Consider the following 14,253-nt stretch of genomic DNA (forward strand, 5'->3'; position numbering starts at 1 on the left):
GAGGGTTGCTTAAGTTGGGCTCTGTTAACTCAGTGAAACACTCTGGAGCCCTTGAACTTCCGCTGTGGAGCTGTTTATAGGTTAGAGTTTTATTTGTGTTAGCAGCACTGTTGGGGAGCACTAGCAGCTGCCGACTTGGGCTACCTTAAATAGCTGGTGTAGGTCACAGAAGGAAATGGCCGAGAAACCCCTAGAATGGGAGAGAACTCCGGGGATCTCACTTGAAGTTCAGAATCTCTCCTTTCTGGGTCGTTGTCATTAGCTCCATGTGCTCTAGGACCTACGCTTTCTGGTTCAGAGTTTAAATCCCCCCAAAGAAGGGTCTGCCTGGACGAGCTCATGTGAGGTCACACTTAAGAGCAGAGAAGCCTGGACGGATGTGGCTGGAGCCATTGCTGGGTGAGGAGAGACCATCAAGTGGGAAGTACCCTGGGTTTGCTCTACCTCAGTAGGATCTGTAAGAGCCCCCTTACTTCCCTTTAGTCTTTGTGTGTGAAGGGGCAGGTGTACATGTTTGTGTATGCACGTTTGTGTTGGTGTGACTGGCTGTGTACTCGTGTGTGCGTGTGTGTGCAGGCTGGAAGTCCAAGTTGAATGTCTTGTAAGAGGGTCATTCACAGAGCAGCGGCAGAATGCGTCGTACTGTATGCAGAGTGGTGGGAGGTAGGGGGTTGTAGTGGGGTGGAGAGGCCAGAGTTCTGTTTGGAATATGTTAATTTTCAGGTTCCTAGGATGTGTGCAAGAGGGCAGAGCTGTGTGCAGACTGGAAAAGGAGTAACATGTGCCCCTGTGACTTTCTAGACCAGAATCATCCCTTCTGTTCCTGTGGCACAGACCCGAAGGGTCTCAGCTGAGTTCTTCCTGATAGCCAAGTACACCCTAAACTACTTGGTTGGACATGTTCTGATCAACATTTTCAGATTAGGACCCAGTAAACATTTCCCTAGAATTGACTTCAGTTCACTTAAAGGAGGGCTCCCTCGGGCACAGGTGCTCACTAGACTCCCGCCCCCTGGCCCCTTACCTGTGTCCCACAGTTGGGTAATCAGTCTTCACTGTTCTCTGTGACATTGTTCTTGACTTCTTCTCTTTCTATCTTTGCTTTTTATCTTAATTGATCTGACTCAAAAGATAAATAAAACCACCTAAACCTCTCCCTTGCCTATTTTTTTTAATTTAATTTATTTTTTGTGTGTGTATGGTTTTTCGAGACAGGGTTTCTCTGTGTAGCTCTGGCTGTCCTGGAACTTGCTTTGTAGACCAGGTTGGCCTCGAACTCACAGAGATCTGCCTGCCTCTGCCTCCCAAGTGCTAGGATTACAGGTGTGTGACACCACCGCCCAGCCCCCCCGGTGTTTTTGACAACCTAAGTACCAATAGTTCATCCTTCAGAGGTTACCATCCAGCACAAGTGCAAATAACTCTGTCCGCTTAACTTTTCAGATATCCACACAGAAGCGGTTCAGGCTGCCCTGGCAAAGCACAAGGAGCAGAAGATGGCTTTGCCCATGCCCACCAAACGACGGTCCACGTTTGTCCAGTCTCCTGCGGACGCTTGCACTCCTCCAGGTAGGTCTCTCCGAACTCCTCTCCCTGACAGTTACTGAGGTGAGACCTGGAAGCCTTCGCACATCATCAGATGAACTTACGGCGTGCACTCTGAAGGTGGTGGATGTTGCCACTTTGTGCACAGCATGTAACAGGGCATTCTCAGACCTGGACAGACAGACAGCTTCCTTCTGACTCTCCATACTCATGTCATCTGTGAACACAGGCCAGGCCCTTCTGTGAGGACAGGGCTGTTTGCTGTCTCTCCAGATGAGATCCGTAGCCATCGATTTAACCCATTAGTCTCCTCAATTGATGCTTCTTCTCAGTTCAACAGCCGTCCTAGGAGTGGGTAGACTTGGGATGGAGTTTTGTGTGTAAAATCATTAAAGATTTTAGGAGTACATTAGTACAAATTTGAAATAGATCTGGAAAAAGTAGACATTTGTTAATATATTTTTATATCTTTAAAGTTTTCCTTTTTATTGTGAGTTCCAGAGATAAGTGGGAAATAGATATATCCCTTCCATCCTTTATTCCTTCCAGTGTGAATTTAGGAGTTAGAACTTCATATCCTGGGACCGACTAGACAGATCTCAAATTTCTTTCCTGTTCAGAACGTTTCACCAAACTTATAAAAACCTTATTTTTTTCTTAGATCAAATGCCAGATAATATTTTTAATGATTTGTTTATTTTTATTTTATGTGTACGAATGTCTTGCTTGCATGTGTGTATGTGTACTGTGTATGTGCCTGGTGCCCTCGGAGGCCATAAGAAGGTAACAGGTCCCCTAGAACCAGAGTTACACACTGTTACAGTGCTGGGAACTGAACCTGGGTCCTGCAGGAGCAGCCAGTGCTCTCAGCCCCACCCCCACCCCGACCTTGCCATGGCTTTGCAGAGCTTCCCTGAAGGGCTGCACTGTGGGCTTGGTTTTCATTCACAGCCGCCGTGCTGAGCTGTGCTTATGGATCCAGGCTCTTGTTAACAGTTTTCTTCTAGGTTTGAACTAACTTCTCAGAGCACTTGGGTTTGCTTGGGCTCCTTAGCTGTGTGTGCTTTTCTCCCTTCACATTTGTGGTGTCAATATGTTTGAAAGAGAAATAGCTCTGTGGCTTCAAGTGTTTCTCAAAATGGAACACAGGATACCTCTAGCAGACTAACACAATGAGGCATTTTGTGTCCATAATGGTGCATACTTCAGTCCCACTCATTCAGAATCTTGGATGGGTTCCCTTCCACATTCGTAGAGTATACAAGTTGGGCACAAAGGGGGCTCTCAGTCCAGTAGCCGTCCATGTTGGCAGATCCCCTGCAGCATGGCTGAAGGTTCAGTTTCAGTAAATGGCAAAGGGTAGGGAACAACGTGACATGCAGTTCTCAGAAGCAGCCCTCTCCTGGCCTCTGTCAAGGCAGTGCGGGTTCAGAGTAAATGGCTGCTCTCATGCTCTGGGTTAAAAGTGAGAGTGCCCCAAAGATTGGGAAAGGATTCACAAGGAGTGGAACCCTTTTTATCAGTCTTTTCATAAGAATCACTGCCAGAGGGGAACTTAGTCACAGCTGTCCCTGATGAATGGAAGCACAGTTGTCCGCCGTCTACTGCAAGCCTCTGAATTTCTAAGTCTGCATGCTCTGTTCTGTGTAGGATCTTCAAGATGTAGCGTAATGTTCTTGATCACATTACACATGTTGATAATTTCGTAACAAAGACATAGTCCTCTCTCCTAAGGCCCAAGTTCAGTAGAACAGGGTGATTAGGCTTCCTGTTCATTTATCTTCCATTCTAGAAGTTTCTGAATAGGAATTGAGACACCTCCATATGCTATTTAGGACATCTGTGTTTCCCAAGAGAAGATGTTGAGGCCTCGGCACAGCAGCCTCACACAGTCCCAGGGAGGTGGATCTTCCTGCTCTCACCCAACAGTTCAGCACACACCAAGCATGAGGATTTTGCTGCAGAGAGGGCAGGTGGGGGGCCTGTGTCCTTGGGGGTCTGCTAGCACCTTTCATGTTAGCAGTAGAATTTGCCATTCTTGGGTGGTGATAGCACATACCTTTAATCCCAGCACTTGGGGCTGGGGGAGGGGTGGAGGGGTGGAGGGTGGAGGGGTAGCAGGGTGTGGGGGGGGGAGTGGAGCAGAGGCAGGCAGATCTCTGAGTCCAAGGCCAACCTGCTCCAGAGTGAGTTCCAGGATGGCCAGGGCTACACAGGGAAACCCTGTCTCAGAAAACAAGACAAAAGAGCATGACTATGCCTGCCATGTTGCAATTTAAGACACTAAGTGTCTGTCCCAGGACCTGTGACCACTAACTCAGATATTACCGTTTTATCTGGCTCATCTACTTTTGCTAGCCCCAAGTACCCAAGTTAAGAGGCTGTGTCATAGAGGTGAGAAGGAGGAAGAGAAATGACATGATTGCTCATCATTGAATGTTTTTAAAATCAGCGTCTGGCCAGTTATAAAAATGATCAAAAGGTGGACAGCTGGAGAGAAGTCTCGGTGGGCTCTGGATGCCCACACTGTCTTCTCTAACTCCAGCACTACACGGGGAGGATGCAGATGGATTCCTGGGGTTCACCAGCCAGCCAGTCAGCCTAGCGGAAATGGCATGCCCTTGTTCAGGGGTAAACCCTGTCTGAAAAATATGGTAGAAATCTATTGAGGAAGACACCTTGAGTCAGCCTCTGGCCTCCATAGGCTCACCCTGCAGGTGCACCCACACACATCCTACCTCACGCATACACACAAATAACCCAAAAACCATGGGCCACATTTGCACATTTTACAATATTTTAACCTTGTTCTTTGTGCACTGAGCTGTCACTCCACACATCAGGTTTGAAGGCTCTTCCTCTTTGTGTTGTGTTGTGGGAACCTCACTTCCGGAGCACTGACCACTGAGCTGCTTTCCCTTTGGGAGATGTACAGCCACCTGGATTCCTAACCTGATGAAAAGGGTGTAAGGCAGAAAACCCCAGAAACTTTGGCTTCACTTATGACATCACGCAGTTTGGAAGAATGGTGAATAGTTGGCATGGGAAATGATTTGTCTTTTTTTCATAACTTTCAAATAAGATACCAGTCAGTGTAAAATGTGACTATTGGTGCCTACACTAAACTGCCATGGATTTGAAAATTTACGTTCTCTAAGTGTATAGTGATTTCTAGTTTTAATGCCTGTAGCCTTTCCCCATCTTTTAGACTGCTTGAATTCCTATCGCCCAGTTCTCCTATGTGCTGAGATCATTTACTGATGTCATGAGGCAGTTACCTCAGCTTTCTCTGTAGAGTCTTTGTGTAGCACCATTGCTCATTCACACAGAAAAACAATGCAAACCCACAGCATTTATTTACTTATCTCTGCTTCTGAGCTCTTTCTGCAGCTGTGTGGGCTTTTATTGTTTCCTTCTGCAAGAGTGGGCAGGTGACCAGATGACCTCCAGCACCGTGACCTCAAGACTGGCGCTAGTGGAGGGAAGCTGGGTGTGGATGTGTGGGAGTCCCATGCAGGGGCTTGTTTGTCAGTGGCTATGGTTATTCTTGCGGATGGAAGACAAGGATAAACTTTCCTCTCCATAGTTTGTTTTTAAACTTTTACTACACTATTTACCTCATTCTCTATATTTCTGTATATTAAATTGATGTCCTGGTACACATTGGGATATTGTTAGTTTTTCATCTACCTCAAGGATGCCTTGCAGAATTATGGCTCCTTGCACTGTGCCAAGGACTTTCACATAACAAAGACTGCCCTGCCAAACTTGTGTTTCTCATAAGTGCTTTGGAAAGTAGGAAGAGCAGACCTTCTGTAGACACAAGACAACAACATGTTCACGGTCACCGAGTGACTTGCTCATTGTAAAATCGTAGCGGTCAGATTCAGTCTTCTTCCCGAGTGCATCAATCTACCAACTGTCACAGGTAGGAAATTCTTTTACCTAACAGCTGCCTGTGTATGTACAGTACTAGAATAGTGTACATTAAATAGCCATTGCCTCCTGAGATCTACAGACCAAAACACTGTTCAGTCAGTTAAATGTTTCTTGAAAGGGAGTACCTGGGCTGGGAATGAGGCTCAGCATGCTGGAATTCCTGGGTTCAATCCCTAGCACCACATGACAGGTTTGGTAGCACACGAAGAAGGTGCAAGGTCCTCCTTAGTTACATTCTAAGTATAAGGCCAGCTTAGGGTACATAGATCCTGCCCCCCCCCCCATGAAAAAGATTGGTAAAAGAGAAATCTGATCGACTACCAGCTGGCAGAATTCCCTAAGGATTGCAGTTTATTTAGAACCACAAAGTAAGCAGTGGATAGACTAGACCCCAGTGGGTCGTGAGGGTTGGGTCTGGGTTGTTTAGGCAGCGTACTTTCATTGTTCAAAGGGGTTATGAGCTGTAGACTTGAGGAGTAATTCATGAATATTCAGTGTTCTTTAGGACAGTGGATAATACACAACCCACCATGTCATCAGGTCAAATTTGTGTTTTTCAATAGCTTTTTGTAAAATTTAAGGTTTGCTAATGAAAGTAATCTCATACTTAACATTATTGCATACATTTCATATACTACTCAGAGGAAAGTAGGGACGGAGGACTGCAGGCACAGGGCTGAACTAGAGAAAATTCACTTGTCCAGAGATGATATCAAGGTAAATCACCTTTGGGAGCTAGTAAAGAAGACACTGGAGGAACATTAACCAACTCTAGCAGGGCGCAGGGCTAGAATGTCCTTCAGTCCCGGGATGCATGTGTGTGTAGCTTGCACAAGGCCCTGGCATGGATCCCTAGTATCCTTCGCACACAGATGAATACAAAGAAAACAACAGAGAGGATGAAGATGCCTAAGATCTGATTGTTGTGTCAGAACTAAGACCCAAGTCCAGAGCAGTCGTGACTAGTTGACTAGTTAACTAGTGAGTGTGAATGTGGGTGAGAGAGAGAGAGAGAGAGAGAGAGAGAGAGAGAGAGAGAGAGAGAGAGGTGTTTGGTTCTCTCCTTCTATCATGTGGGCCCCAGGAATTCAATCTGAGTTGCCAGCCTTGGTAACAAGCACCTTTACCCACTAAGCCATAGAGCAGTTCCCAGAGTGGACTGATCCAGAAAGTCACACCTGAAGCCAGTTAGCACCTTTGCCTCTCATTCTGGACGGTTTTATGTTGAGTATGTGCTTTCTTGAAAGTGACGAACACGGGGTTGGGGATTTAGCTCAGTAGTAGAGCGCTTGCCTAGCAAGCACAAGGCCCTGGGTTCGGTCCTCAGCTCCAGAAAAAAAAAAAAAAAGAAAGTGACGAGCACTAAGGGTTGTTATGTATTCAGTCTGGCATTCAAATGGGCAGTAACCTAGGTGTCACAGTGCAGGCCTGTAACTCATCACCTGGGAAGTGGAGGCAGGGGCACCAGAGGAGTTGAGGGTCCCCCTGAGTCACTGAGCCAGCCTGGCCTGCATGAGCCCTGTCTTAAAAGAACCAAAACAAACAACATAAATGCTGTCTTGTCTCCCAGTATATTCATAGCATTTCTTTTTCTGAGCAGATTTTCAATAGACGCAGGAAGTATGGTCTGCTGAAATCTTGTTGCTCCTTGGGCAGTGGGCTGACGTCTTCCCCCACTCCACCCTCCTTCCTCTCGTCTTTAGTTTGAATGCACCGCCTAACTTTATCCTGCTCTGCCATAGGCCAGTGCAGCTGTATTTATCAACCAATCAGAGCAGCATATGTTCAGAGCCTACAGAAAGACATCCCACAGCAGTACCCAGGAAAAACTGCTCGTGATACATAGAGATTAGAGACCCTGAGTAATTCGTGAATATTCCTTTTTTCCGCTTTGTCAGGCAGCTCACGGTCCTGCCCTTCGAGTCTCTGACCAGTTTTTCACTCCCTAGCCAGCCTTCTGCACACAAGGATTGTTGTGGAGTCTGAAAGTCCTCTTGGTAGTTTTTGTTCTCCCTAAGACCTGCATGACGAATGAGTGTCCACGGTTGTGGGTTTAGTGTTAGTTTAAATGGCTCAGAGTTTGTAGCCTAAAGTAGACTCAGCCCCTACCTCCAGAATAAACCTTTTTGAAAAATAAAAGTGTTTATTTGTTTATTTGTGTGCGCACAGGGAAGGGATGTGGTGAGGTCTGAGGACCACCTGCAGGAGTCAGTTCTCTCCGTGCACCGTGTGAGTCCTGGGAATCAAACTCTCAGCTTGTCCGGTGAGCAGCAATCACCTTCAGCTCTGAGCTCTCAGGCTGCCCAGAACTAAGTAGTCTTCCTTATATGCATATGCTTTCTACTAGATCCCCCTTTTACCCTGTAAGTTTTAAATTTTCCCTTGCCTATGTAAAAACCATCTCTCCTCAGAGTCTTTCTGGAAGAGCTGAAGTCCCTGGACCCTTCTGTGTGCCGGAACCCTGTCCACCCTTTCTCCTTCTCCAGAAGATCAAGCCTTAACTGTTCCCTTGATGGGTTTGCTCATCTGTTCTCTGAAGCGCTTGCTTGAAGTCGCCTGTTCCGTGCCCAGTCTAGATGACATGTTATCTTGAGTTGTTGTTAGGGTGGTACACGTCACCTGTCATCTTGGTGAACTGTTGTTACCGCTCACCTGAGCCCGGGTCTAGACCTAATTTTGGCATCTATGAATGTGCTGAATGGCAGGATGTATTTTCTTTCTTCTTCTTCTTTTTAAAATCTTTTTTATTTTGTGCACCTGAAGGTTTTACCTGTGTGTGTGTGTATGTGTGTGCGCGCGCGCGTGCGCGCGCACACACACACACGATGTGATCTAGAACTGGTGTTACAGACAGTTGTGAGCTGCCATATGGGTGCTGAGAACTGAACCTGGGTCCTCTGAGAGAGCAGCAAGTGCTCTTAACTGCTGAACCATCTCTCCAGCTCTGAGAGGAACTATTTCCAGGAACTGTCTGGCTTATTTATATTGTCCCTCAGTATGTCACTGACTTTCAGGTGTTATGTATTTCGCGTATCATTTTCATCCTTGTAAGTCTTTTAAAATTAGTTTTTTTAGAAAACAGTTTTATTGAATTGTTTACAAAATAAATAGCTGGGGTGGGGGTTAGTGCGAGGGTTTGAGCCCAGATCCCTGCACACCCCCAGCATGCACTCTGTCTTTATGAAATAGCTACAGCCTGACAGCACATAATTTAGGGAGTGAACTTTGCCATGTTTTGACATAGAAACACAGTTAAGATTATAACCATCTCTGCATTCTCCTGAATTCCTCATGATCCTCCCTGCCCCTGATAACCACTGATTACTCTCCATCTCTATACATTAATTTGCGTTTTTCTTGATGCTTATATAACAGCCATACAGCTCTGTTTTCTTTTTCACAGCTAGAGGAAAGGACTGGCTTTTTTTTTTTTTTTTCAGCCTAGGTATTTTGAGATTCTTCAATGTTACAATCAGCAAATCACTCTTGGCTGAGTCAGACTCCATGACATGGGGAGACTAGTTTACCTATCTGTATTTGTACGTTTGGGGTGTTTCCCATTTTAAGCTATTACAAGAAACATTCATGTATAAGTCTTTGTATAAATACATGCTTTGGCTTTTCTTGGAAAAGTACCCAGGAGTGCGATGAATAGCCAATGCAACACATGTTCAGAATTTTTGTGTGTGTGGATGTTTTTCCTGTGTGGTCATGTGGATGCCTGGAGCTTGGAGTTACAAACAGCTGTGGTCCGCCATGTGGGTGCTGAGAGTCCAACCTGGTCCTTTGGAAGAACAGCCAGTGCCCTTAACTGTTGAGCCAACTCTTCAGCTCCAAGTGTTTATTTTTTAGATAAACATTTTAAATATAATGTTCACACATGACTAAAGTCATAGCAGTTAAGAACAGTAAACTTTGGACATTTTTTCCCCTTAAAAACAATAAGCTAATCATTTATATGTGTTCTGATTGGTTACAAATAGATCAGTGGAGGTGACACACGCCTTTAATCCCAGCATTCAGGAGGCAGAGGCAGGCAGATCTCTGTGAGTTCCAGGCCATCCTGGTCTACAGAGTTAGTTCCAGGATAGCAAGGACTACACAGAGAAACCCTGTCTCGAAAAACCAAAACCAAACCAAACCAAACAAAACAAAAAACCCAAATAGAGCAGTGATTCTCAACCTTCCCAATGCTGAGACCTCTTAATACAGTTCTTCATTTGGTGGTGACTCCCCAAACCATAAAATTATTTTGTTTTGTGGGGCAGTGGTGGCAGGCACGCCTTTAATCCCAACCCTTGGGAGGCAGAGGCAGGTGGATCTCTGTGAGTTCAGGCCAGCCTAGTCTACAGAGTGAGATCCAAGACAGCCAGGACTGTTTACACAGAGAGACCTTGTCTTGGAAAAAAAAAATTATTTTGTTGTTACTTCATAACTGTAATTTTGCTACTGTTATGAATCGTAATGTAAATATCTGATATGCACTGTTAGGGGCATGACCCCCGGGTTGAGAACCACTGAAATAGATGCTAGGCTTCTGATGCACAGTATCAAATGGTGTTCTGTTAAATCACATCACAGCACAAAGAGCAAACCATGCTGTGGAAATTGTTCCTGGACTGGGGACATAGCTCAGTAGCAATGTGTTTGCTTAGCATACGTGAAGTCTTCGGTGCAACCCCTAGACCCAACCACCAACCAAAGCAAATGTCGGGAGCGCTATGTGGGACTCATGACTAATCACAGCACTCAGGAGGTAGCGGCAGGAGGACTGATGGTCATGAGTTCAAGGCCAAGCTATCCAGGACTACATAACATGACCCTGTCTCAAAAAACCTGAGTCAGCGAAATGGCTCAGCAGGTAACGGCGCTGGCTGCCAAGCCTGACGACCTGAGTTTGACATCCAGGACTCACGATGGGAGGAGGAACCAACCAGCTCCTGCACATTGTCCTCCAATCTCCATAAGTACACACTCCCCAGCAACCAAATAAAAACCAAAGAAATATTTTAATCTTGCCCAAATTTCTACAGATATTCCTAGTTGACAATTTTTTATTATGCTACAAAATAATAATATTAAAAAGAGCTCATTTTTATTTTGTTTTTTTAAAGTTGTAGGCTCAGGCAAGTATTGTGGCCCATGCCTGTAAACCCATTCCCCAGGAGACAGGATCGGGAAGACCACTAGTACATGTGAGCCTCAGCTGCATAGCAAAACTTGCTCTCAAAAAAGAGAACAGAAAAGAAAAAGCGCAGCAGGCCCAGAGCAGCGCTGAGCAGCGCACATTTCCTGAGAATTCTACAGGAATTGTGACCTGTAGCAGCCACATTCCTTGGGTTGTGTGAGGGTCAGAGCAGATGTTTTTCTCTTTTTCTACCAACTTTCAGGTTTCCGTTCTCTTTGCTCTCATTTATTATTTTTATGTATATGGATGTTTTGTCTGCATGTATATGTATGCACCATATATGTTCAGCATTGATGGAAGCCAGAAAAGGGCACCGGAGCTCCAGGAACTGGAGTTAGCCGCATTTGTGAGCTGGCAGATCAGTGCTGGGAATCAAACCCGGGTCTCCTGGAAGAGTTGAGAGCAAAATGCTCCTAACTGCTGAGCTGTCTCTCTGCTCCCTGCTTTCAGTGTAAAGGAAGGAGTAGGCTATTTAAGTTATTCTGTCTTTCTAAAAACAGATTCCTTTTGTTTATTTGTGTGTGCCATGCCCACAGAGTCCAGAAAGTGCTGTCAGATCCTGTGGAGTTAGAGTTGCAGGTGTTTGTGATCCACTGACAGGGTGCTGGGATCCAAACTCGGGTCCTCTGACACAGAAGTAAGTGCTCTTAACTGCTGAGCCATCTCTTCAGTGCCTTATTTAAGTTGTTACTAAGGAAAACACCAGACACCACAGCAGATCAGAAAGACAGAAACACCTTTTTATCAGTACTCCGGGGCATGAGAGGGGACTGATCTCGACCGGTAGCTGTGAGCAGCCTGCTGGCCCGCCCCACAGCGGCCTTCGGAAGGCGTGGTTCCTGCATGCCTGTGCTCCAGATTGTTCCCTCATTGCTGTCTGCTTTGCTCTGTGTGCCTCAGCTGCGTTCCGTCTGGTCAGTACCTTCAAATGCCTTGTTCTCTGTCCCTGCTGCCCTTGCTCACTTGCTGTACCTGATGCTGCCCTGCACCTCTCAGCTTGTTCCCGGTTACCCGGCAGGGCAGAGGAGCATGAACTCACAGGGCTTCAAGGCCTGTGAAAGCAGGGCTGTGTCTTCTCGGCATCTCATTCCCACCCACTGGTACAGTGCACAGGCATATTTGTCGAATGGATAAACAGGCTTCACAATGAGTCATTTTAACCCCAAGTTACAAATAAAGTGGTAGGCCTCAGAGTTCAGATGGAAGAGGGACACCAAAGCCATCCGTGTTTTCCCCTGGCCTGAACAGTTCCCCAGCTGTAAGCCGTTAAACACCCAGGGGAGGGCTGGCAGGCAAAGCAGGTAATTGAATTGAAACGCTACACCTAAGTACATCATTGAGCAAATACAGGAACATAATACAGTCAGTTTTCCATAAATCCAATAATGACAATACTGGTGTTACTCTCTGTAAAAACTGATTTATTCGAGTTTTAGACTTACACAAATTAAAGTGACACCGTGGAGGCAGCTTGTAAATCCAGAGGACTTTGTGGGATTATGAGATGTCACCCAGAGATACTTGATTTTCACGGCGAGGGTCACACATCGCATTGCCTCCCTGCTCCCTACTTTCTGCTTGTTACAGGATTGACATTTTAGAGTTTTTTCTAGAAATTATAGAAAACTAGAGTGGTACTTACTTCTGTTAAGTACCGCTCTCTTTGTGTTCTCCTTCGGCTCTTCCCTGCTATACTGTGCACTCTTTCCTTTAGGGAGCCTTATTGCTGTATCACTGAAGTCTCGGGTCTCCATCTGTCTGTCTCTGTCTATCCACACCCCACATCCCCATCTCACACCTCCTTATAAGGTGCTCTCCTTACACTGCAGTACTTAACCCTGCTGAGCTCAGTCCTCCTCCCAGAGTCTCGGCTTGTACCATTTCTCACGGCATGTTGTGTTCTTGTGCGGGGTTGTATATCGATGGTACCATACCGTATGGCTTTTTAGTGGTATATACTATCTCATAGGCATGCGTGTGTCTCAGCATCCCTAGGACCTGACACAGTTTCCAGCATTAGTGCATTAGAAACCATCACAGTTCTTGGGCTGTGGGTCTCCTTTAATGTGAGGTGACGCCTTGCTGGTCATCCTGAACAAGAAACAAGGGTTGTGACCATTGTTTATAGATTAGACTTCTGGGTTCTGAATGACCATAGGGTTTTTATTTGTGTTGTTTGTAGTTCAATTTCCTATTGTGGAGTGTTAGCAATTTTCCTGCCCTCTTGTTTATTTCTCTGGCTCTTTAAACCACTCCATGTCTTGGGCCTACTAATTCATCTGAATTAGGCAAAAAATTTCTGCAGAACTGAGCGTGACATTTTTCATTAAAAAACAAACTGAATGGGACTGGGCAGAATCTGGTGGTTACCTTTACAGCACGTGTGAGGCCCTGGCCGCCATTCCTAGCACTACACAAACACGAACAAAGTCAAGAAATTCATTCAACCCCCAGATCACTAATTCGAGCCAGCCAGTGTCATTTAGAAGTTTTTCTCAGGTCATCCCGCTGACTCTTGAATGCCTTGTAGACTCTAGCCTGAGATAACTCTAGCTTCTCCCCAGCTTTGACCTCCTGTGTGCACTTTCATTTTTTCAGCAAGCTGTTCTAATTTAGGCCTACTTCCTAAAGTCAGAGCCAGGCTCAGTCAAGGCACCAGGCAATTCTTAGTCTTCTGTGACTGACTCTGTCACATTTGGGAACCTCCCCTGTGCCCTGTGACCAACCAGCTAGCTCGTCCCGTCCCGTAGAGCGCAGCGCCTCCAGGCTAAGACAGTTTCTCACCACACTTGAGTTCCCATCACCCTGCTCTCAGCTAACTTCTCTCAACAGAAGTAGATTCCAGAGACAAATACCCATAATCCCGTATGACCGCCTGTCACAAGGTCTCTAATAAGCAGGCAAACCAGAAGAATTTAGACATCAGTCAATCTCAGGATAGGAAAATAGTTAAATTCTTAAAAGATTTTCTCAAAGTTTAACATGGTCTTCTAAGGTCAGCATTCTGTTTTCCGAGTTACGGCCCACAGATCTCTCCTCAACGTCTTAAGAAATGTCCCCTGTTAATCTAACCTGAGAATGCTAGTGTTTTGCTGGGTTCGTCAACATTGGGTGTGCAGTCCGTGAGCAAGAACTGGACAGTCTGTGCTCAAGGCAGGATCGAGACTTCTTTTTTTCTAATTCCACACAGACACGTCTTCGGCCTCTGAGGATGAGGGCTCTCTGAGACGCCAGGCCGCGCTCTCTGCTGCCTTGCAACAGAGCTTGCAGAATGCCGAGTCCTGGATCAACCGCTCCATTCAGGGATCGTCCACCTCTTCATCTGCATCTTCCACGCTGTCCCACGGAGAGGTCAAAGGAACCAGTGGGTCTCTAGCTGATGTATTTGCCAATACCCGAATAGGTAGGAGTTGGATCTACCCAAGAAGCCCACCTCATGTTCCATTTGGCACCTAGTATCCTGGAAACAGTTTATGGTTGTATTAGGTTTTCAATGGGGCCTAAAAAATATGATCACAGAGAAGAGTTCATGAGGCAGAGGAGGAAACACCAGCAGTATGTCTGTTGCAGGAGTAATAGGT

General features: G+C 45.9%; 1 protein-coding gene across 6 annotated transcripts in view; it reads left to right on the forward strand.

The window, feature by feature from the left end:
• Dip2b (disco interacting protein 2 homolog B) overlaps nt 1-14,253 on the forward strand; it is a 205,921-nt gene that overhangs the window by 111,408 nt on the left and 80,260 nt on the right. For 5 of the 6 annotated variants that reach the window (XM_052748954.1, XM_052748955.1, XM_052748957.1 and 2 more), the window contains exons 4-5: nt 1,444-1,569; nt 13,863-14,075. In XM_052748954.1, the coding sequence (XP_052604914.1) occupies nt 1,444-1,569; nt 13,863-14,075 (339 nt within the window). The remainder of the gene's footprint in view (nt 1-1,443; nt 1,570-13,862; nt 14,076-14,253) is intronic. The other variant, XM_052748959.1, reaches the window with a different exon arrangement.

This window comes from Peromyscus californicus, unplaced genomic scaffold, assembly GCF_007827085.1.
Source record: "Peromyscus californicus insignis strain IS unplaced genomic scaffold, ASM782708v3 Scaffold_20__1_contigs__length_68692818, whole genome shotgun sequence".
Taxonomy (NCBI): Eukaryota; Metazoa; Chordata; class Mammalia; order Rodentia; family Cricetidae; genus Peromyscus; species Peromyscus californicus.